Below are 23,746 nucleotides of genomic sequence, written 5' to 3'. Positions count from 1 at the left end.
GCACACACACACACACACACACACACACACACACACACACACACACACACACACCCACGCACACACGTGGAGTTTCACATCTTCATATTTACAACCACTAAAGACACATTATTGATTGTCTTTAAGAACCTTGAAAATACTTTGTTTTTGGTCGGGCAGACGAGACGCTGCACGTCAGAATAATTCACGGACTTGTTTGTTTGGTGTTTCTGCACGGAGTCATCGCAGCGAGGGTTTTTATGGAATACGATTATTTATTGAAAATACGTTTTTCCGCTCTCCTCGCTCACATCAGTACGCTGCTTAGCTTCAGTGCCATAACTCCTGTCTGCTCCTCCTGCAGACACATCTACTGCAGGTCACACCGACTGGATGAGCACCTCATGCAACCCCTATCCAAAACATCCTAAACATAAATAATAGCAGCTTTTAGTCTTTATTGTCACAGAAGGGACTTTTGTTTTCAAGGCCGCATGCAATACATAAGGAGAACACATATTTATATATATATTCACATATACAGCCCGACTCCACACGTATCTACGCCTACCTAATCTGTATTTATGATATAAAGTTCTTGAAGTTAATAAACTACATGTAGAGTCACTTTCCTACACTATCAATTCTGGATCAACCGCTCATGCATCAGACTTTCAGCAATTCTGACCTTTTTAGATCCCCAAGAAGAAAAAGTATTTCAGCCACAGATATATTTCGAATATTTTCACCGCTTTACCTTTCAGACGGTGAACTGAATTTGTTATATCTATACTCTCGCCAAAGCTACTACACTGACTCCACTGACAAAAAACCTTTCACCTCGCAGAACTCCGGCTCTACTTGATGAATCCAAACTAATCTTTCTTTCAGGTTTCTAAAATATGTCTGCTGCCGCTCCTCACAGCAGGTCACTGCTTCGCTTCCGTGACTCCCGTCTGCTTCTCCGATCGACTGCAGGTGTGACTGTCTCCGGATGAATACCTCATGCAACCCCAATGCAAACAATCCAAACTATCCCTTTAAGGAATTGGCCTGATTGGCTCTGACTGATGTCTTTATCTCCCTGAAAACAAATGTGTGGGTGTTTGAGGATTATCAGCAGGCTGTACCTTCAGTGAGCCTCTCCATCTATTCTCCAACCCCGCCACTAATGATGGTAATAAACATTCTGCCACTCTCCTCCTCCCAGTAAACTCAGTAAATATCAGGATATGGTCTGCTTCTATAGTCAGGTATAATCCCTGACCTCATGAGGAACATTTATACGAATGAGTTTGATGTTTGGAATAGTTTGGACTCTGGTTTAGAGAGAAATGAAAGAGGCAGCGTTAGTTATGGCGGTGGATAGCCTCAGTGGCCTGGAAAGACCCTGCTGTGGTGTATTACTGCATATCTGAAAACTGGAATCACTTTACACATGCAGATGTGTTTCATTTAACGTCCTGCGGTAACTTTCAGTAAAGAAGTAAATGTTTAATTCACACACGACCTGCATTTTAAATATCCAATTGCCTGGAAGTCTTAGCCTGGACTCACATCCATTTGAGATTCAGCATGTGCAGCACTTACAATACATTTTTATATTTCCTCTCTGAGCCAAACATGGGGTCAGACACAATTTGGTGAATGTCTGTCGCATGGTGGGATTTGATAATGCCACTCAGTCAGAAAAAAACTACTGTAAGCGTCTGTTTCTTTAATAGCAGCGATAAGCGTAAATTGCACATGCTGCGGTTTGATAATGTCCCATTTAAAGTGAAAGCCATAGAAGATTAGGGGAGAAATTGAAACATTCCTGCAGAATAGCTTGACTCGTTGTGATATCTCTGCGAGCCTCACGGTGCAGCGAGCGAGTGGAGAAGAAGAAGAAGAATGTAATGTTAATAAGAGTTCTGCATGTTTTGGCACTCAGTGGGGTTTTGCACGAATCCAAAGTAAATATAAAACTGCAGACATACCAAAGCAGAAACATGAAACATAAGTGAAACAATGGTTTAACAATGCTTTGTTAGCCAACAGTATACGCAGACTAAGAATGAGGCAATACACAATAAACTGAGGCAATGCAGCGCAATAAGCCACAGAGGTGGGAGAGAAAACGTAGGACGAGAGGAGAGAAGTTTGACAGTTTGGAAGTCAAGAAACTCTAAAAAGGTTACACAAAGTTTAACAATGAATATGCACTAAAGGGGACGTTTAATAATACTGAGGCCGAAAATACAAACCATAGATGTGTTGAAGGCACTTTAACACAGAGTGACCGTCTCCTGCTCTGAAACACAAAGCTCATTACTTCAGTGAAGGCTGGCTGTCAGAGGCTGTCAGTGGTATCTCCACAGATCTGATCCTGCACATCTAACACACACACACACACACACACACACACACACGCACACACACGCACTATCACACTATAAAACAAGGCTCTCTGAGGTTAGACTCCAGTATAACTCCAGAGCAAAGTCAACATTTATGATATAAAGATGGATGTAATATTTTCGATTTTATGTAAACAAATATTTATCCTTTCAAACTGCCGTCAACAAACCGTTTGCTCTCCCGCTGGTCGCATACAAGAGAGTTGCGCACTGACGAGCTCTTTTCATTAAGAAAATTCAATTTAATAAAGAAAGACGAACGTATTTAATCCGATTAATCACTTGACATATCAGGAATCCTTCACATTGATTATTCAAATTGAGGATTTAGTTTTTGAGGATGTTTTTTAGAGCGATGTCGTCATAAAGTCTTTCAAAGCTTCAGTCGATCACTTCATCTGAAGACATTTCGTTTTGCCCTAATAGCCCCACAGCTCACATATTTAATTATGTATCCTATGAATTTAAAAGACTTGAAAGTAAGTAAGTGGATCTTTTAGTTTAGCGGTGGTGCAGCAGCCAGTAGCAGATGTACGGACCACAGCGATGCTCACGGTCAGCAGCTCACTCGCTCCTATTGGAAACATTTTGGAAAATTAAAAACCCAAAGTCAGCACAAGTTTAGATTAATAAGTACAGCATATGTTGTTTTGTTTGGACAGTTCCAGAAAGACATCAGTGGGATGTTTCCTGTCGAGCAGACACATGTAGCAGACCACCTGAGTTGTGTGTTTTGCTTTTTAGTTTTCCTCCTCTGAGACGTTCTTCTGTAAGGAAAGTGTGATGGGAGCTAAGTATAGTTTGCAAAGACAAATGTTCAGATTTAGGCGATGCAGGTGTGACAACAGATGGTGCAGGAGATGAAACACACACAACAAGACATAGAGTGAGAGATTGATTCATGCTTATTGATGGCAAGTAAGGATGTTGTTGTACATGCATTCTGATCTTAATATGCTTCGCTCAGTGTTGTCTTACAAGGTGGTAATACACAAGAAGACTCATCCTCCCTTAATAACAACGTGTGTGTGTGTGTGTGTGTGTGTGTGTGTGTGTGTGTGTGTGTGTGTGTGTGTGTGTGTGTGTGTGTGCTCTGAAGTGAGTCAGTGACTCTCACTTAGATCTGATAATAATTATTATTTTTATTATATAAAGTGTTATAATTACCACCACCCTGAGTAAAGCATATTAAGATCAGAATGTACAACATCTTCCTCACTTACTGTCAAAAAGCACTAATTATGATGTTATTGATATTGTTATTAATGATCTAGTAGTTTTAGAATACGGTCGGGCAGAATAAGGCATTAATAAGTTATTTATAGCGACTAATAAAGCGCCTAATGTGCAGATAATGATAGATATGCGTAGTGTAATACAAAGTGTCACCACTTTAAGAGTCCACCTAAAGAAGAACACAAAGAGAAGCCATAATAACATAACATAAGTCATTCCTCAGCATGATTGTATTCAAGTCACGCAGTAGAATAAGTTATTAAACAAAATCAGATCAACAATGTGAAGCAGCTTTTAACGGTCTGCAAATCAAGCGTTTGAACGAGCAGCCATTTTTTTAAGAGTGTAGTGAAATCCAATTATATTTGCCCAGATGATAAATACCTGCAGAGCTCTGAAGCAGCTCGTAGTGACATTAAGTGATTGTGTTGTTTCAGGCAGGACTGAGAGTTATGTATACTTCCATACTTAACTGATGCACAGGGGCCGCGGGGGGGGTCGCAGACGTAAATCTGAAGAAGGACACAAAGTTTCTTCTTCTTCAGATTTACGTCTGCGACCCCCCCCGCGGCCCCTGTGCATCAGTTAAGTATGGAAGTATACATAACTCACAGAGAAGCTTAAAATGGGGATTTTATTCCACTCAATGCCAGCGTCAGATACCACTTTAACATAAGTTAAGTCGGTAATTCCATATTCAACAACTGAGACCGGACACACCGGGGAGGAGCTGCATCCTCTGCTGTTCACCGTCCATCACTGAGACAGAAGTGAGCGTGTAAATCCTGCCTCATGGTATTATAAAGCGCTGTGCAGTGTCGTGGAGTGTGATGAGCCTTTAAACTCACGGGTGCATCCTGAAGCAACCAGAGCAGCCCAAAAGTGTTGCCGTTGTTCGGTCTTAACATGCGCTAAGAAGCAATTTCCAATTAGTTACAGGGTTATTGTGAATGTCCTGATCAAGTTCTTAAATAACTTAACTTAAATACAAATGGCTTCATGATGTGAACAAATGTGGGAGAATCCAACTGACATGGACAGGACGCGATCAGCTGCATCCTTTTTTACAGGAGAAGAACTATTTTCTGTGGAGCCTGTCAGCGCCGGTCCAGATGTTCCTGTAGGCAGCACACTCACAATGCAAACTGAACACAAACATGCAACTGTTGGAGTCACAAGTCTTTTTAAGCCCCTGAAGCAACACACTCACACTATCCCCCAACAAGTCAAGGCCAGTTAGTCCACAGGAATTACAATCAGAGACCGCTGTGATGTCCCAGAGTACCGGCCTCCAGATGTCTTAAAGAACAACATCCGGGTGCTTGAGGGAAACGCTTTGTGTGAAGGAAACTAGTCTAATGTAGCAAATGTTAAAGAATCATGCAGATCTCATCAGATGCAGGCGAACACGTGATGTTTGTATTCTCAGGAGATCAAACCGCTTCATCATGTCGACGCGCCGTCTCTGCCGGCACTCAGATGTGATTAAGGAACCGGAGACGGAGAAAGACAAAGAGATGATGGATCGCCACTCCATTACATTTGTCTCTTTCATTTTTCATTTGTTTTGAAATTGAAACTTCCTGAAACTCTGCGCGCACATTTATCTCCGTCTCTTCTTCGCCTGTCTTTGTTTTTCTGAGGAAATAAACGAAACATTTAACGCGTGTGCTCGATGGAAAGCGGTGTGCTGTAAATGATGGATCGTAGTTGACAGTTTGAGGCAAGTGATGCTAGAAAAGCAACAATCGCAACAACTGAGAGGATGTCCAACTGTGCCGCCCTGTCATCTCGAATAAAAGACAAAGCCGGGACTCCCGAGCTCGCGGAGAGTCGGGTCTGAAAGCTTGTTGTTCTCCTGCGACACGCTTTCATCGCGTCACGACTGAACAACTGGAGAGGAGAGCAGGAGGCCATGTTCAGGAGGGATTGTATATTCCATCAGCTGTCAGCTGGTAATCACAGCTGTGTGTTTTTCTACACAGAAGATGATGTATAATCATAATCAATTCTCCCTGCGTCCTCTCGATACCATCACCGCCACTTGTATTCTGAGCTTGTCAATATCTCTCGATGACTGCCGTACCTTTTTGTTTATAAAATGTTTGCACCGCCACCTCTGGACGGCTCATTCCCCCTTAAATTATGAACCCCGTCTTATCTTTTAATAGACTTCTCTTTTACTCTCAGCACCGTTTCCTCCATGCATGGAAACTTGAATTATGAATAACTCTCTCTTAACTCGTCTCCCGGTCGGCTGCTCTGTCCATTACTCCTTCTCTCTGCTCCAACTACAGTTTAAGTGTTTCTGCTGCAGCATCGTGAAGCACTTCCGCCTCGCTAACACACGCTTCTTCTCGTCTCCATCGTGCTATTCTTTCTATTCTTCGGTTAAGAGTTACACTCAGACTCTTCTTATCTTTCTTTTGCCGTATTATTCTGTGATATTGCCGTGAAAAAGCACTAAAGAAAATAAATAAATGAGCTGCTCTGAACCCTACAACAAGTTATTAACACGAGGAACCTGACAACAAAAAGAACCATAATTATTACCATTATCCTCCGTACAGTGGGGCTTTGAGATAAATACTCTCAGTTACAATGTTAGCAGGTCAAATGTTCAACATGTTCACGCTCAACGTTAAGATGTGAAGCTCGTTAGTGTTACTTTATAAAAACATGATTCATCGTTTCAAACTTTTCTAATTGATCTAATCATTTCTTATGAATAGCGTAGTATTCCAAGTATTCTTTGTGAAAGGTATAATTGGATTCGTAAAGGGATAGTTTCACATTTTGTGAAATACTGTAAATATTAGGATCAGGGAAACAGCTGGTTCTGCTCTGTCCAAAGATAATACAATCCACCTGCCAGCACCTGAAGCTCACTAATGAAATGATTCAATATTTGTTTTTATGCTGTTTGTTTGTACAAAGCCCAACTGTAAACATTATAATGTTCCATACGTGGGGCTTATAGCACAACCAGTGGAAACTCCAGGATGTTCCTGTTTGCAGTCTCTGTGCTGAGCTTCATATTCACTGTGTGTGTTCTCATCTTACAAGAAGCATATCTCCTAAAACATTGAAATATTCCTTTAATTTAAACTCAGTTTCCACTGTAATGTCAGCTCGTGTTAATCCTCTTGACTTCCTCTCCCAGGTGTTGCTGTTGTTGTGTATAGCCGACTGGATGGTGCACTCCATGTGGCGGAGCGGCAAAGATCCGGACAGTTTCTCCATTCCTTACCTGACCGCTCTGGGCGACCTGCTGGGCACCGCCCTGCTGGCACTCAGCTTCCACTTCCTTTGGGTCATAGGAGACCAGGACAGCGATGTGGGGGACTGAGGCGGCGGTGACAGGAACCTGCCGCCCGACACTCCCTCCAGCCTCGTGTGGACGGGGGTGCTCTCTGTCGCTGCCCAGCACATTCCTCTGCTTCACTTCACTTCAACCACATGATGGTTTGGAAACTATTTTCTGCTCCTGGTTTATTTTCTACTCACCAAAGACATTTTATTCCCTAAATTTAGACTCAGTACAGATTTTGATCTTCATAGTTTGCATATTATATTGCTGGTGCTGCAGGAGAACAGCCACCACCCACAGGGCGGAGGAAACCTTCCTGCGGCTGGCAAGCATCAGTTGGAGGGTTTCTACTTCTGGTGGTGTATATTTTGGGGATTTACCACCCACTGTGTCACAAACTCTGTTACTTGCCTTGTGTTTTACTGCTTCAGTGGAGGCACACAGAGATGGCCGGAGTGGAGGCAATAACACACTCTTTGTCTGCCAGCACCAGGGTTAGAAGGGCAAACATGAATCTGTATTGATAGTAAGAGAAGTCGACATTTCTTTGTGTGTCTACGTGTTTTTATTTGTCTGTTTTCCCAAACTCTGCAAACCCTGCTGGTGAGCGGCCTCCGTCTGGCTCTTCACTGGATTTAATGAAGTTTAAAGGAGTTACTCGTCCTTAAAGCCTTTTTCTCGTGTGGTGTTGAAAGTGAAAACATTCTGCACATTACCAAGTATATAAGCTGAGCAGACAAATGGTGGTATGTTAGAATGAAATGTTACATGTTTCCTTATTATACAAACGAACCACACTGCAATACAAGAACAATGCTGTTTCTTTATTTCGGGTTACATGTCTTTTATCATTAACTAACGTATTAACTGGGAGCGGCAGCTTCAGTCTTCCAGCTTTGTACCTGCATGTCTCAGAAGAAGAGTCCGCCGGAGACATGTCAACGTTAGCTTGATTAGCATTGTTTCAAAGAATACCACACATTTCTGTATTATTATCATAGAAACGTCATATGGCTGTGAGAGCAGCGCAGCAGCAGAACCTCAGGGGAGCCGGGCTCAGTGGTCAATGCTTCGGATCAAACAATCTGCAGAAACCTTTTCTTTTGTGTATTTGCAGATGTTCATCTTTTCAGCCTGAGCCTCCTGATATTCTGTAAACGTTAACACTTCTCTGACACTCATGAGAAGCAAACCATGAAATCTTCTGTAGCTTGTACGATGTCCGCCTCCTGCGTTCCCTCTCATTCACTCCCTGTGTTTGTTTGTGTGTCTGTTCTCCTCGGCTGTGCACACAGAGCAGGAGCACGGCGCCGGTCCTGCAGGAAAAACTAAACATTCCACGGTGGATGTTTGCAGTGCATGTATGTAGAGTATCTACGTGCATGCACGCAGTTAATCAGCAGTTTTCATGTCAGCGTAGTCTGATGTTCTACTCACTTCGGACTAATATCATAATCGATTTAAACATAACCAGATTTCTTTCACATTTTCAGAATATGACATGTATTTATCCGGATGAAGTACCCTAATTATAATAATTATTCCCTCTGACTCCAGCAGAGATGACATGGGGGAAACCATCTTACTTAAAAATAAACTGCTAAATCAAACCTTCTGACCTGTTTTAATTATGCTAAGGCTTAAAGTTACGCATTATTAGGGGAGTTAGTGACAGGTGTGATTATCCTGGAGTTAGACGGTGGCGTCACTGCAAGATGGTGACGGCCGGAGCCATCAGAAGTTAGTGGTGACGCACGGAGACTACCTCTTTTATCCAGTCTATGATGTGAAGGTAGCCAGCGGCTCATCAGCTGCAACATGAGCCTCCAGAAGTTCACTGGTTAACAAGGTATTTCATCTGTCATGACATTCATTTTTCTTTCACAGCGTTGTTATTCTGTACAATGATTTCCTTTTGTCCTCACTCTCAGAGTTTCATTCCAAAACTATATTTTAATTACTGGCGTGAGATGGAAGTCAGAATCTGTCTGGCGGCATTAATGTGGTTCAAACTGAATATGTTTCCTTTTGGTATGAAACCCTTCATTTGCTTTTGTGGCTCATATGGGCCAAAAATGTCTAAATAAATGTCTTTCAATTAAAAAGCATCTCATTTCTGTCTATTTCTGTTGAAGGATTTAGCTGACAAGTGGCCGTCCTCTCATGGGAACACAGTGGCAGTCATCACTGCTTTGAAAGGGAAAGACAGCCTTCACACGAGCTCTGAATGCAGCAGATAAAAGCTTAAAGATTAAACATGAGGCGGGGAGGAGGAGCGGGAGTAATGATTGAAATGAACCGTAAGAGTTCCATCATTTTGTCTGGAGTAAGGCTCAGATATTATCTACGTTCTGCCGTGGTCTCCATGACAACACAGCAGGCGATGCTCAACCTTCATCCATCATCGACATCAATGTTTGGGAAAGCAAAGAAAAAGTCACTGTCAAAAAGCGATAGTATTGTATGTCAAGAAACATCAAGCACATTTTGGGGTTCGGTATCTTGATCAAGGACACTTCATGTTGACTGCAGGGGCTGGGGATCGAACCACTGACACTCTGACCACTTCACAGCCACTCTACCTTCCGAGCCACAGCCACTATGTAGTATAATGCATCAGGAAAAAAAACGAGATAAAGTCAAAGTATAGTTTGTCGAAAGAAGTGAGAAACAGTAATAGTATCTGATATTGAAAAACGTCAAAAAAGTCATCGCATGTCGAAAAATAAAGAAAAGTTATAAATAGACTGCATTTATATAGCACTTTTCCATCACTCAAAGCTCTTCACAACATGTCAGATGCACAAGATGCATCTCAGCTCGTCAGCAGTAGATAATCATTCACACATCAGTGACCAATGAGAGAAATTTGGGGTTCAGTATCTCGCCCAAGGGGATCGAACCACCAACCCTGCAACCACAGGACTACCACTCCACCTTCCCAGCTCCAGCCCCACATAGAAAAGTACTTAAATATAGTATTTAATACTGTATGTCGAAGTCATAGTATAGTCTGTGAGTACGCCCACCTACAACACAAGGAGCTCATATTTTCTTAGGGAAGAACAACTATTCTGCCAATAATTTAGATATTTTTCATTGATGATCCGACTTCAAAGTTTCGCCAGATTCAACTTTCTTGCTGGACGACCCTGCACAGCTGCTGTAGCCATATGCACCGAGCTATTGTGTCTGCACAGAAATAACAATCTTCAAAGTCGGCTGTCACAAGGTGTGTCTCTCTTGGAAACAGGAAGAGGTGGTTGATCAAAATAAAAGTGGAGAGATGTGTGTGCGTGGTCTAAATTCAAAGTCCCGGGTTGTATAACCAACGGATCTCATCTCTCTTTAAACGTGAGGAGCATTCCAGCACTCTTCACAACTTTTCAACATCGTCAAATGGATTTTCTTACCTCTCATGTGATCAAAGGCAGATATAGATTATTCAGGCGTATGGATTGTCTTACTGGCCGAGAGGATCAGCTGTGCTCCTCAGATGAAGGACTTTCTATGTATCCGGAGGTTTATATCGATTAACAGCAGCAGCACATCAGAAAGTACTTTATTATTGGAGTGCTGAACGACACATGGCAGGCAAACATCAGGCTGTCCTGCTTCATTATTAAAGGGGAAGCTATGATTAATATATTTCAGTGGGTGTGTGAGCACGTGCCGTGTTTAACAACGCACCTCTGTTGGTGTCTAGACGGTTCATTCTTAACAAGGTCGCTAGAATGCTGTGCTAGATAATCCGAGCTGTGAAGTTTTGGGGTTATGCACGCTCTCCTTAGCAGTGACCCAGACAGGACCGGAGGGGCTGTGAAACCGAACCCCCCCCCCCTCACTCATCCAGCCACCCTCGGGGCTGTTTGCAGTATGTTAATAAGGCTCCTCCAGACAGAAAGGAGTTCTGGCAGTAGCTCACAGCCAGCTCGTGAATCCCCCAGCAGCCATTCAGGAAAACAATTGATGTTTCATACACAACGTAATTGGAAACAGATTTCTCCAGAGGCCGGTGGGTCTGTCAGGCCAAAGTGCTCAGACATGTTGGAACAGTGTCACAGTGTGAAACCAGGGACCGGAAATTGCACCATAAAGTAAAAGAGCGAAAGGTTTGTTAGGGTGAGAACAATCAACTCGTTACACTGTAGGATACGGTCTTTACCAAAGCGTGGGGGATTCCATACGACATCATCGCCCCTACGCCGCCCTACGCCGCCCGTGTGATGTAGTTGATTTGAAGCTTAATGCTTATTTTAAATATGGTTGTGTGACACAATTAATCAAGTTGAATGTTATTCCATTAAGATAAATCACTGTCACTTCATTTGCGGTTGAATAATAGCCGCGTACTTTTATAGAAACCCCAAATAATGCACGTTGTTCTGATAGAAGAAGAACTAATGTTTTTGCAGTAACTCGTTGGTAAAGGTTGCCCTTGTCAAGTTTGAGCTGGAGCTGTAATGGTGCCTGACAAAGAGACGTAGCAAAGGAAGTGAAGAAGAAGAAGAGTGTTAAACATGGGGGAGAAGAATGCATTCACCACATGTGTTCGAAGACACACAATGCATCTTGGTCAGATACACTGAATGTAAATATAACCTTTGTTTCTGCAGGGCACCTTTAACTTAACCACGTAAAAAGTATAATGTTTGATAGGAAGCGCCCCGGGGTGAACTATGTTAGAAAAAGCACCTTTACATCCTGTTATGGAATTTAACTGGACATGAGAAGGAGTCTCATGTGAATCGTATTGGAAGACTTTCCTGCTTTGAGTCGAGGGTGACTGACCGTGTATGTTTGTGTTCTTGTTGGGTCAACAGAGAAACTCCGGACACCTCGCAGTGACATTCCTCCGGAGTCAGACACACATATGAATGTTTTGGAGCGTCGACATTGATCTGTAGTTCTCGTTGTTACTCACCCAGGCAACATCCCAGTCCTAAACGTTGCGTCGTCTCTGGATGTGGCATTGTGACCTCTGCACCTCCACCACAGCGTCCTCTATCTTTTACACTGACAGTAACTGTACTTTGGACAAGGGAAGATCGATGGCGTTGTTGCCGAGGACGGATGACTCAGCCTGGAGCGGCTGCTCGGTGCTCTTGGAGTGAAACGCTGGTCAATCCGTCTTTATTTAGCCGTTTATCTAATTTGGCACCAAACCCAAAGCGAGACAGCAGGAGGAGGTTGAAAGCCATTTACTGTGAGTGTGGAGATTCACAACTGTATGTGTACCGTCCTGTGAACACCACACACACTGATTGCTCATCACCACAGAGGGATACCCAGTGAGGTGACAGGTTTTCTCTGATGCTCACGTGTCATCACTCCAGAGGAACGCGTCCTTCACACTCCAGCCAGCCACGATTGGGTCTAAGTGAAGCACATCAACACTGATGGATCATTACATATGCAAGCTGTCACAGCTTTTTTCATCTTTTCACCTCCGATTCTTCAGCCCCACAAACTCATCTCGTTAGCACAAAATACAACATTTAAAGTAGCTGCATAGTGTAGCAGCAGCAGGAGCCATTACTCTGTGTGTGTGTGTGTGTGTGTGTGTGTGTGTGTGTGTGTGTGTGTGTGTGTGTGTGTGTGTGTGTGTGTGTGTATGGTTTTATTTTATTTGTTTTATCTAATGAGGATATCTTCATATTTTTTACACATTCCATTACCGATGTCTGAATATTCTGAATAATTAAAGGTTTATTATATTAATTATTAATATATTATATATCAGTGGCATAAAATGGCCTTAAAATAACAATAACAGGCGTACCCCCAAGTGACAAAATAATTAATTAATGCAGCTTTAAAGAAAATCTATTTGCTCTGATTTATCACTACAAGCTGCAGGCAGTAGATACAAATCTGAAATGTGGTCCCTTAATTCCACTCCTTTCTCTTCCTGGTCAAAATGTGGTGCCTACATTACCCACAATGCAACACAGTCAGGTGTGTTATGCTAGTAGCAGCTAATGTAGCGTCTACCTCATGCAGAGATGAGAAGAAGTTCACGTGTTTCTAACTCCACACCAACAGACACTTTTACTTTTCAAACTTGACGTCTTCAGTCACAAACAACGCAGAACAGTGAAGCCAAACTTAGATCAGACACGTGCTGTAAACGTCCTGCAGGTGAAGCTGTGTGTCCACAGCCTGTGGTGTCCTCGGCTCAGCCTCCAGCTGGAAGCTGTCTCCGTGCAGCTCACCAGGATGAGTGGCATCTAAAGTGCAGCCTGAAGGTGAAGAGTTGCATATTGTAGAAGTCATTATTTATGCTGAATATGTAGCTGTCTGGCAAACTGAATATAATTACAGATCTGCTAGTTGGGGATTCTGACAGAAGTGCAGCAAACCAACAGAACCCTTAAGAAGTTTGTTCAGTATAAGAGTCGGACACTGGAAATTAAATTTTCTAAACCCTTTGAAGAAATTGTTTTATTGCAGAAACCTGTCAATCAAGACAAACCTTCACGTGTTCCATCGTCACTGTGCTGCGTTCCTTGTATTCTTGTATTTTCATTGTATTGCAACCTGCACAAAAGGCGCTCTATGAATAAATACATTTTAAGTTTACATCATATAGAAGATGTTTCAGTGGGGGAGGATCTGCTTACCTTGCACGTTCCTATCTGATTCCATCAGCATGCTAACATGTCAACCGAAGACGTGAAGGTGGTAAACATTATGCATCAGCGTGGTCATTGGGGGAATGTTAGCATGCTGGCTCTGCACTTATTCATTCTCCTGTTATACACTAAGTATGCAGACAAGAACTCCCACTGGTCTAAAAGCGAGTAACAAGCTTCAACGTCCTCTTTATGGATCAAAAGACACACATTACAAATAGGAAATTAGCATTTTTAAAGAGACGTTCGCAGCTCTCACATTGATATTAGTTCAGTGAGTTTTGTAGGAGCCAGTATCTGATGCTTTTACAGGTTCTCCACCTTTAGTGCACCAGAAATAAATAATGTTCTGCAAACCGGTTGACGTGGTGAGTACTTACACTCAAAACAAAACACTGTTATTTTCCCATCCATTCCTCTTTTCTGGAAGTGTGTGTGTGTGTGTGTGTGTGTGTGTGTGTGTGTGTGTGTGTGTGTGTGTGTGTGTGTGTGTATGTGTGTGTGTGTGTGTGTGTGTGTGTGTGTGTGTGTGTGTGTGTGTAAATCTTTTCTGTCTTCCTCAGTGCTGGAAAATGATTGAAAATGAAAAGAAGCAAAGGACATGGGTTAAAATGTGTTTTTTTTTTAAGTTTAAAATGAACACACTTCTAAAATCTTAATATAATAAAGTTCAGACTCTCTAACAACTTCCTTAACGTTATCTCTGTTACTGTAATGAAGTGTGTGTCACATCACTAGAAAGAACCAGGATGTGCTTCTCACAGTCCATCAGGAGTCAAACAGAGCCGTGCTGTCCATAGAGGACAAACAAGAGTTCATGAAGTCCTGATATTTAGGTATAAATGACTTGCACATGGACCCTTCAGCAGGGAAATGGTTCATCAGTTGGCTCTTGTGAGACCACCTTGTACTTTACATCCTCCCCCTGAGGACAGACGACATTCACCCTGAGAAGGTAAACTGCCTGAGATGTGAGCCAAGAGCTCGGCCTCCATTCTGTTCACTTAGCACTCTCTAAGTGTCAGCATTTGCATAAATCAGCGAGTGATTTATCATCACATCAGATAATCCATTCAGTCTGCATATCCTGCCAACACTTCTCATCTTAATGGATGAAAAATGGACTAACCATAACGTAATGTTTCATAACAGAAACCCTCCCTAACAACTGACAGTTCTTGATCACTGACCAGCGTGTCGTGGCTGAGGACACGGGGCCGACTGAAGGTCAGGCTAGCGACTTACTGGCTGTTTGGAGGTTAGAGAAGTTCAGCCTGCTTGTATCAGTCATGGGAAGCTGGAGTCAGAGACCTCAGTAAATCTGATGTTATCTGTGATAACGAGGCGTGAAAAGCATCTCATCATGTTTACTTACTGCAAAGTTTCCGATTAGGTTTCACGCTGATGTTTAAATTCCTCTGCACAGTCCAAATGAACTCTTCTCATCCTGCACAATAAGTTTTATAGTATACGAACACTAGGACACAGATAACTTATGTTGTATATTATTATATATTACCATGAAGAAGATCAGTCGTCACACAGAAGCTGGATTTCTGTGTATTTAATGTGTAATAACACTTTTACTGGACGTGATTGTGACGCCTGTGTGAATGTGAAGCAATGCATTTGTCCTCAGAACATGACAGCTGGTTCAGGAAACCTGCCTCTGTCTCTTCCTCTTCTTGCTTTTCTGTTGTTCGACCTCCACAGAATCACACAGTCACCAGTTGCTGCTGGCCTCCCTCTAATGACAGGGTGTGTAGCTGGAGAGGTTAGGAAGGGTAATGTGTATTCTAGAGGCAGGACCATGAGGTCAGCCAGGAGGAGGGCGGCTGCCAATTGTGTCTAAATGTGCGGTTGCTGAAAGAGTGAGGGTCAGCTGGTTCCACTCGGTTGACCATCAAAATAACAACTTCTCTCCATTTCAATGTGTTTACAGCAGAATATAACAGCATCAGTGGAAGATGGTTCTATTTCAGGAGAGCAACAACATCGTGGAAAATAGACTGTATTCATAATAGTGTGTTGCTCAAGGGCACTTTGACAGGTGGACAGAGAGAGAACTGAACAACCCAGTGATTAGTGAACAACAGGTGGAGTTCTGAGTTCTGAGGTCTTAGCTGAGCCTGACTGATGTTTTAAATTCTCCTGGATAGAAGCAGGAAGTCATCACACACGGTGTTGGTCAGGACCCCCAGCGTACCTCTCTGGTTATCCTACGCATCAAACTATAACCTTCCACTGTGCTCGCAGCACACACACACACACACACACACACACACACACACACACACACACACACACACACACACACGTTTAACATTTATATAGTGACTTAACAAAACTTCAAATGAGTTGAGCTCAGAATCTCTTCCCACCAGATTCTCAGAAGAGTTTGTATCACACAGCCTCTGACTGCAGCAGTGAGTTCACATCTGGCGTTTGTCTCGGACACATTTCCCTCCTCTGCTCTCGCCTCCCACGCCGCTCGTCTCCCTGCACAGTAAACTGTCCAGGAAACCGGAAGTGCCATGAAAAAGGTTTTAAAATCTGCAACAATCATGTGGGCAGTGAGTGTAAAGCAGGAATGACTGTGCTGGAGGGCAACACTTGACACCGTTTGTTGGGGGAGGTCAGTCAGTGTGTTGTGTATTTGACTAACAACTCGTTACTCGTTCACAGATGAGAGCGAGCTGACTCTGCTTCTCTCTCTTTTTTTTTCAGGCTGTTTTTCATGTGGTTCTTCTTGGACTCGGAGCCTTTTTCTTTAAAGCGGCCCACTTTAAAGGAACCAGTGATGGCAGCAGAACACAATTTTGGCGTAATGAGAGAGACGGGGGTCTGTGCAGGGAAGCTGTGCAGCCTCAGAGATGCATTGCGACGGAGGCTGAGACACAAACACAGCTGCTGCAGCTTTAATGAAGCATGGCTCAGAAGTAGCAGGTGCATCAGAGGCAGGGACATGACTGCAGGCTACAACTCAAATTTACCCAACGCTGGAAAAGTGCACAAAGAAATCCAATTGTATAGAAGTCTATGAGAAAATAAACTAGACTAATAAAGCAATTTGTAAACTGCAAATATCTGTGGGAGAATAAAAACGTGTTTACTATATAATGCTCTGTATTTACCGTGTGGTTTATTCATTCTGAGTATGAAATATATGGAATAAAGCCTTTTATAGAAACTTCCATGACGTGAAATGACCGATTCATCAGATTTACTGTTCATTATAAAGTCAGCTACTGAGAATCTATTATTTAGGGAACGAGTAAATAAGGGAGTGATTTTGAACGCAGCCCATGTTTGTCCCCTGGCACTTTAACTTAATTTCAATCAGGAAAAAACCCACAAGTGTGCAGATGCTTCAGTTTAATAGATCAAGAGGCACTTTCCATTAGATCAATTTATATAAATAGAGCCCATTCAGAGCCCCGAGACATTATAACCAAGAGGTGTAATTAAAAAAATCAGGATAATCCCTCTGCTGGAACTTGCACAGAAAGTTTAATTTCTTAAACATTAACACGCAGAAGCCATGAGAGGCAAGGGAGGAAATATAATCTCAAATGTTTTCTGTTTAGGACTTTAGAGCAGGTGAAACAAGATGGTGCCAGTTTTTTTAAATGTCAAAGGTTTGGTTTTAAAGCTGGTATTTCTGAACAAACGCAGGTAAAAATTAGGCTACGATAATATTATTAATAAATAATAGATTCCAGTGGTTTCTGTCGAGTTGTATTCATTACACAAAGTTGATTTGAAAACCTCAATAGAAGCTTTGAATGTAAAACATGACATCACAGGCCTCGTATAATATAAAGTGTGTAATAACCTCTTTAGTTCGATCACCATCTTCTTCCAGTCGGACAGAAATAAGGAGGTAATCATGGAAAGTGGAAAATCGTAAATTCCTGCCGTAGTGTGTTTAAATGCTGCAGGCACTGTTCGGGGTCGGGGGTCACGTGCAGCTGGAATACTCTTACACATCTCAAATCCACACATGAAACACGCAGTGGGAGGCTCGGGGAGTTTCAGTGTTGTTTTATTGTGAAAACATCAGACAGATGAACCGCAGGTCGTGCTGCTGGAGCATCAACAACACCACTCTACCACACTCAGTGTACAGCACACAGTCAATTATTCATGGTTTCAGTGAGTGCGCCTGAAAACGAACGGAGTACAACAGCACGGAGAGATGCTGTCGAGGAAACGAGAGCTACAGAGAGGTTAGGTGTGTTGCCATGGTAATTGGGAGAAAGTAGTATGAGAATAAATAAATAAATAAGTGGCGCCCGTTTGAACGAGAGCCTCGTCTTCCCTTCGGAGACGTTCCCTCTAAGGCAGAGTGGGTTCGGCACAGAGTGTCCACACACACACACACACACACACACACACACACACACACACACACACACACACACACACACACAGCCATTATGAGACACTCTGATACACACACGATGGTGAAAAATGCTGATGACATGGTATAAATTCAGTTACAGACACGGCTGATTTAAGAGGTCACACACACATTTCTGTACAGGTTACAACATCACACACACACACACACCATCTGAACACGCAGGGTGTGTGTGATCTCTGAAGCACACGATGTCAGGGCAACAAACATGGCAGGACCGCGGGGGCCACGGCTAACGGGGACACATTTAACAAATGCTGCTAAACTGTGATTCATTCAGTCATTCACCGATTCATCAAAGAAAATTATTTATATGTGTCGGATATGTTCTTCACACTTTCCCCGTGTACAAACAGTTCAGCAGATCACTTTGTAGAAAAATTACTGCCAAACATAATTTATTTCACACAGATCGACAGCTTTTTAAAGTCACTCGAGTGAGAATATTCACGATTATTCTGATGGAAATTCTCCATGACCGTCTTGTTGTTAGTATCCCGAGCACACGCACAGTTTTCTGTTCAATCAGAGATTATTACTGACATTACAACGATGTCAGCAGTTTCTTTTGGTGGCTACAGTGTTAACATAACTGACCGATGAGGCCCCATTTGTAATAAATTAAATATTTTAAGCAGGATTATTAACGTGCTTTTACAGAGTAAGTGTTTGTTTACAGAGTGTAAAAGGGATCACATGATAATTACACTAAAGGATTTTGGAGAATCTCCATCATCACTAAAACGAGAAGAAAAACAGATTTAGATTTCTCCACATTGGTGTGTGAACACGACCTGTGAGCCTCAGGAGGCAGCAGTTTCTCTCTGGTGCAGTCACATGGGACTCTGCAGGTGCTCTGTGATACAGCAGTGTGTGTGTGTAGAGTTCTCTTACTGTATGTGTTGCATTGCCTCAAACTGAACGTGCTTTGTGTTGAGAAGTGGTTCTTTGTCCACTCTGTTGTATTTTAGTTCAGTGAAGCTTGAATAAAGTGTTGCACCGTAAAATAAAAATCCCTCTTTCGTGCCATAAAGTAATCCAGCAAATCCAAAATGTAAACACAAGTACAGTATGTGATGCAGCATAGAAGAAGCTGCTGGCAGACGCTGGAGTCGGGGATTTAAACTCCACTAAAAGGAATGAATAGTCGCTGTGTGTGTGTGTGAGTATGAAGTGTGAGGTGAACATGACAGCTCAAAAACAACAGCAGAATGAATTACATCATGTCTACACTGTACAACAACATCCTGCATGGGGCTGAAGATATGTAAAAGAAACAGGCAGAGAAGGAGAGAACTGGCTTTGTCCCTCTGTGCTCAGGAGATATGATCATGTTTTATATTTCAAATGTTTTTTGGTGCCAAAAAGGAACAAAAATAATAGTTAAATAAAGGAGCAGTCTGACACTTATTTGATTCCTTGCTTAGAGTCAGATGAGGAGATTGATACCACACAGCTAGCAGCCACTAGCTTAGCTTAGCATAATGACTGCCCAACACTTGTGCTAATCAACAAAGGTTAGCATGCTAATACCCTAAGCTACATGCATCCTGCTACGCATCAATATTTTAACATTGTGTGAGCGTGTTAATATGCTGCCGTCATTATTTAACTTAAAGTTCGACCTCACAGCGGCGCTAGCTGCCTGCGCCTGGAGCATCACTGAATTTGGCATATGAGAAATAAGCATATTTCCTAAACCGATCTCTACCTACTATGACACTTTACTGTGTATAAATGTGTAATTGTGTGCATAAATAATAAAATAAGAATATAAGCACAAATCACATCAGCTCCTCAGTTATGTTAAGAAACCTTCCTGTGTTCCTTTCAATTCAGTCAAATAATAGACATCGTTCAAAAACAGCATAAATACATGTGTTGTTGTGAATATAAACACTCCTGCAGAGACAGCTGGCCGTGCACAGGCACACTGAAGAAATGCGTCTGTTTGTTTGAGGCAGAAAGTCCGCCGGGCCTCTCCGGGCTCGTAGGTTCACTGTGGGGATATTTTACAGGCGCAGTGTGTTTAAGCAGGCTGACCTTTACCCAACGGGACGGATCATCGACACCGACTTTTATACAGGAGGCAAGTTTTCCGAGTTGGATGGAAGAGAAGGAAGTGAGCAGAAGAGAGGCTTCTGCACCGACTTGTTTGCAGCCTAAGAGGTCCTTTGTGTATCGTTCGTCTTCCATTCTGGAGGCTAAATGAGCAGTTTAAGCTCATTCGGTGTGTGAAAGTGGAGAGGTGATGCCCGCCCGTGCCTCTGAAACTGCTGAGTAAGATGCTGCGTGGCATCAACATCAGCAGGAGAGCTAATGTGTGAGCTGAGTGTGTATTTGTATGCGTCTGACCCAGGAGGAGGCCGTGCTGAGAATACAGCCATTGTTTGTGCACAGCGGCCAGGGCTGTGGGCCAGGCCGGTAGCTGTTCTCCTTTATTAGAGCCAGATGTCTGCGTGGGGGTAACAAAACAAAGAGCTGTTCTCTCATCACCCCCCCCTCACACTGCCATGTGTGCACACTACGGTAATAATACCAGGGCTTGCAGCTAACGTTTCCGCGTCCTGAAGGAAATTATAAAGTATTTATAAAGTAAGATTGGTCGTCACACTTAGTTATGCTGACATTTCACTCACCAGACAAAACTTTATAGTCCAGTGCACTTTACCTATCCAATAATTTGAAAGTAAAAACGTAAACTGTCCAGTAAAAAGCTGTAAATTATTCACATTATTTTTACTACAGACAGCTACACATTGATTTAAGGATGTGCAATATGTTTCAGCTGAACAAATGAAGGTCTTAAAACAAGACTCCACATCATAATGTAAATGATGTACTCGATTTACCTGAAATCATAATTCTGTCTCTTTATAGAGTCATTCTGTTGCTCCTTTAGCCCACTGTGTACACACAGCACTGATGCACGTCGTCCGTCCTGGAAGATGTTCTGTTGCATAACAAATTAATTCCCGCCCAGTGGCTTGGCTGTGTGGGACCCCTGAAGGTCTTGCGCCCGCGACAATTTCCCGCTTTTTTGCCATGTAAGCACAAAAAATGTAAGTCTTAATACTAGATTCTGACATTTACTTCATCATGTCAGTTGATATCGTGCATATTCCCACATAAAGTCCCCATTAATGGAACACCTGCTTTACCGTTTGGCTATTTCTCACAGCATCATCTCAACTGAAGCTGGTGACGCTTCCAATAACTACATGAATAAAAGCCCCGACGTTTGCTTTACAAATAGCGCTTTATCAAACTTAGACTAACTGACGGCATAAGAAAATATTATTTCTGGTTCAGTCAAGTGTAACAAAGAGATGCAACTTTACCCAAAAAATATCTCTTTTACTTTGAAGCTGGAGGGGTTTAGAATTTACAACGAGATATAAAAACCGAAATGACTCCCTCTCTCTCTCTCCCTCCTGTATAGCGCTTATAATCCACTCCACAGCGTAATAGCGAGTGAAGTTATTAACCTTGACATTGCTTAGCATCGCTAACATTAATCACATAACAGCGTGAGATACAGTCTCTGATTCTGTGGGCAGTAGATTGTTGTTCAGTGAGAGCAGCAGCTCGTCTCGTGTTGTGGTCGAGGAGGCATCACTCATGTGCACTGAACACGAGCGTGGATCTCTGAGGCTCTCGCAGCCTTTTTGGCACCAAATATTTGACAACAGGAAATGAAAAAGGACTCATAAATCTCTGATGATTTCAGACATAGAAGGACAAAGCCGTGGGCTGTAATGTACCGCAAAGCCTTCAAAAATTAAAATGCTGCAGAGTACTAATAATGTATCAGAGGCAAGTTGTGAAGAAAGCAACATGACAAGACATTAACAACAGTTTAACTTTAGAAAATGTCCTAAAATGTTCATCAGCCCAGAAAAGAAACAATGACATCTTTCTGTCTTTAATCAACAAAGCAAATTAAATAATCTTTTGTAATTGCTGCTCGCAGCAATGCTTCATAAGACAATAAAATAAACACAAGCAAGGAAACAAAAGCATAATCTTAATTTAGTGAAAGACATGTTTGGTCGTCTGAACAGGGGCTCTGTGGGCGTGTCCACTGAGCCCCTGGGCGGAGGTACGAGATGCCTTTAACCCTTTCACCACCACAGCTCTCTTTTCTTTGAGCTCTGACTTGTCACGGCTGGAGCGCCCAATCATGTGAGAGCATCCTGCACCTTTCATGTCCTGTAGCTCAAAGTGTTAAGGATGTTTGGTATTACAGGAAATGATTTATCAAGCACTTCCACCCTTTGCTGCTGCAGCAGGAGTCTCCTTAAGGAGTAACAACAGGTCCCTTCTGCCAACATCCTAATGATGGAGGCCAGTGACACCTTGTGTTGTCTGAAGGCCAAGTCGCCATAGTTCCAGTTGCAGAGGTCTTGAGAGTAAAGCCATCTATTACAGGGCGTCCTTCAGGCGGGGATGAGCCGGTTTACCTCTGAAATGTATGAATCTAATGAGGGCAAGAGTCACACACCGCACCGACAGTGCAGCGAAGGACATGGATTGTGTTTTACAATTTGACGGAGTATCTCTATTGATCAGGGGGAGGGGGGAGATAAGCTTAGCTCCCACAATGCGTTGGGGTCAGGGCGCGTGCGAGGCCACTGTTTGCTTTGTAGAATCTGAAGCAGCCTAATTTGTCAGCAGTTTGTTTAAACATGTAGGGGACATCATCAGGAGAATCCCTCTTCAAGTCCGTCCTCTGAGGATGGGTTCCCCTTTTAAAACACCTTGAAGACCTGCTTCACCCACACATTTAAGTCTTTGCATGCATTTGGTCCATTTAGCCCACATTCTCATCCAATCAGTGCTCTCTGTATCGCACAGAGTCGATTGGACTTCCACCCCGTCATGCCCAGACAATCACGCATTACCTTTCTTTCTCTCAGCACCTGTTTATATGTCTAATTCAGACCCCACGCCTGCAAGTTACGACGACAGTTTTTAAAAAATCAAGTTTTCCTCCAAAAAATCCCTCCACTCATTTTGTTGCCTCTCCTTAAACAAGATAGCCGTTCTCAGAGTCCCAGCTCTGTCCTCCATTAGTCCAGCCGGAGGTAGCTGGGTGTGGAGTAGTTGAACATGAGGAAGTCCAACTTGTAAAGCTGGTAGAGTTGGATCTGCTGCTGAGTGCTGATATTGCTGAAGAACTGGGCCGTCATTGCATCCGTGGTGCGCGTAGACTTGGCGTAGCTGGGGAAGTGCAAGGAGTCGCCAACACCAACCAGCCGCAACACGTAGTTAGCGTCCTCTTCCAGTGTGTCGTACTTGCCCACCATGTCGTAGTGGATGTGACATGGGTGACAAAGCTGGTAGACGGTCTGCCAGTGCTCGTTGAGTGGGCCATCGCGCTGAGTGGCTGGGTCCACCAGGTATTCAGCGAATTCTTTGAATTTGACATCAGCACCGTTGAGCAGGGCGTCCTGCGTGGCGTTCTTGCGGTAGCGGCGGATGATGCGGGTGCCGAAGCGCTTGTGAAAGGACGAGTTGTACTTGAGGGTGAACTTGTTGCGGTATGCGGAGACCAGCCTCTCGAAGGGCTCGCGGACGAAGAGGAACTTGAGGTAGTTCTTGAGGCGGTGGTTGATCTCAGCAATACTGTACTGGTTCAGCGTCTTCAGGTTGGAAGGAATGTGGGCTTCATTGGAAGGGATTTCCATCGGGTCACTGCGGGAGAGAGGAACATGGACAGTGACTAACAACGGAAACACAAACAATATGCATTCACGTTCAC

At 43.1% G+C, this 23,746-nt stretch overlaps 2 protein-coding genes across 2 annotated transcripts in view; one reads left to right on the top strand and one right to left on the bottom strand.

Annotated features, from left to right (window-relative positions):
• The window catches only part of slc41a2b (solute carrier family 41 member 2b), a 25,253-nt gene extending 16,224 nt beyond the window's left edge, over positions 1-9,029 (top strand). Inside the window, exon 11 of the mRNA XM_029462045.1 lies at positions 6,778-9,029. Within this exon, the coding sequence (XP_029317905.1) occupies positions 6,778-6,963 (186 nt within the window). The 3' untranslated portion in view covers positions 6,964-9,029. The remainder of the gene's footprint in view (positions 1-6,777) is intronic.
• Positions 9,030-17,587: 8,558 nt separating this feature from the next.
• Positions 17,588-23,746, bottom strand: part of chst11 (carbohydrate (chondroitin 4) sulfotransferase 11) — a 35,661-nt gene continuing 29,502 nt past the window's right edge. Inside the window, exon 3 of the mRNA XM_029462530.1 lies at positions 17,588-23,679. Within this exon, the coding sequence (XP_029318390.1) occupies positions 23,055-23,679 (625 nt within the window). The 3' untranslated portion in view covers positions 17,588-23,054. The remainder of the gene's footprint in view (positions 23,680-23,746) is intronic.

The sequence above is a fragment of the Cottoperca gobio genome, chromosome 23 (assembly GCF_900634415.1).
Source record: "Cottoperca gobio chromosome 23, fCotGob3.1, whole genome shotgun sequence".
Lineage (NCBI taxonomy): Eukaryota > Metazoa > Chordata > Actinopteri > Perciformes > Bovichtidae > Cottoperca > Cottoperca gobio.
The sequence above is the reverse complement of the archived record's forward strand: the minus strand, read 5'-3'. Positions and strand labels throughout refer to the sequence as shown.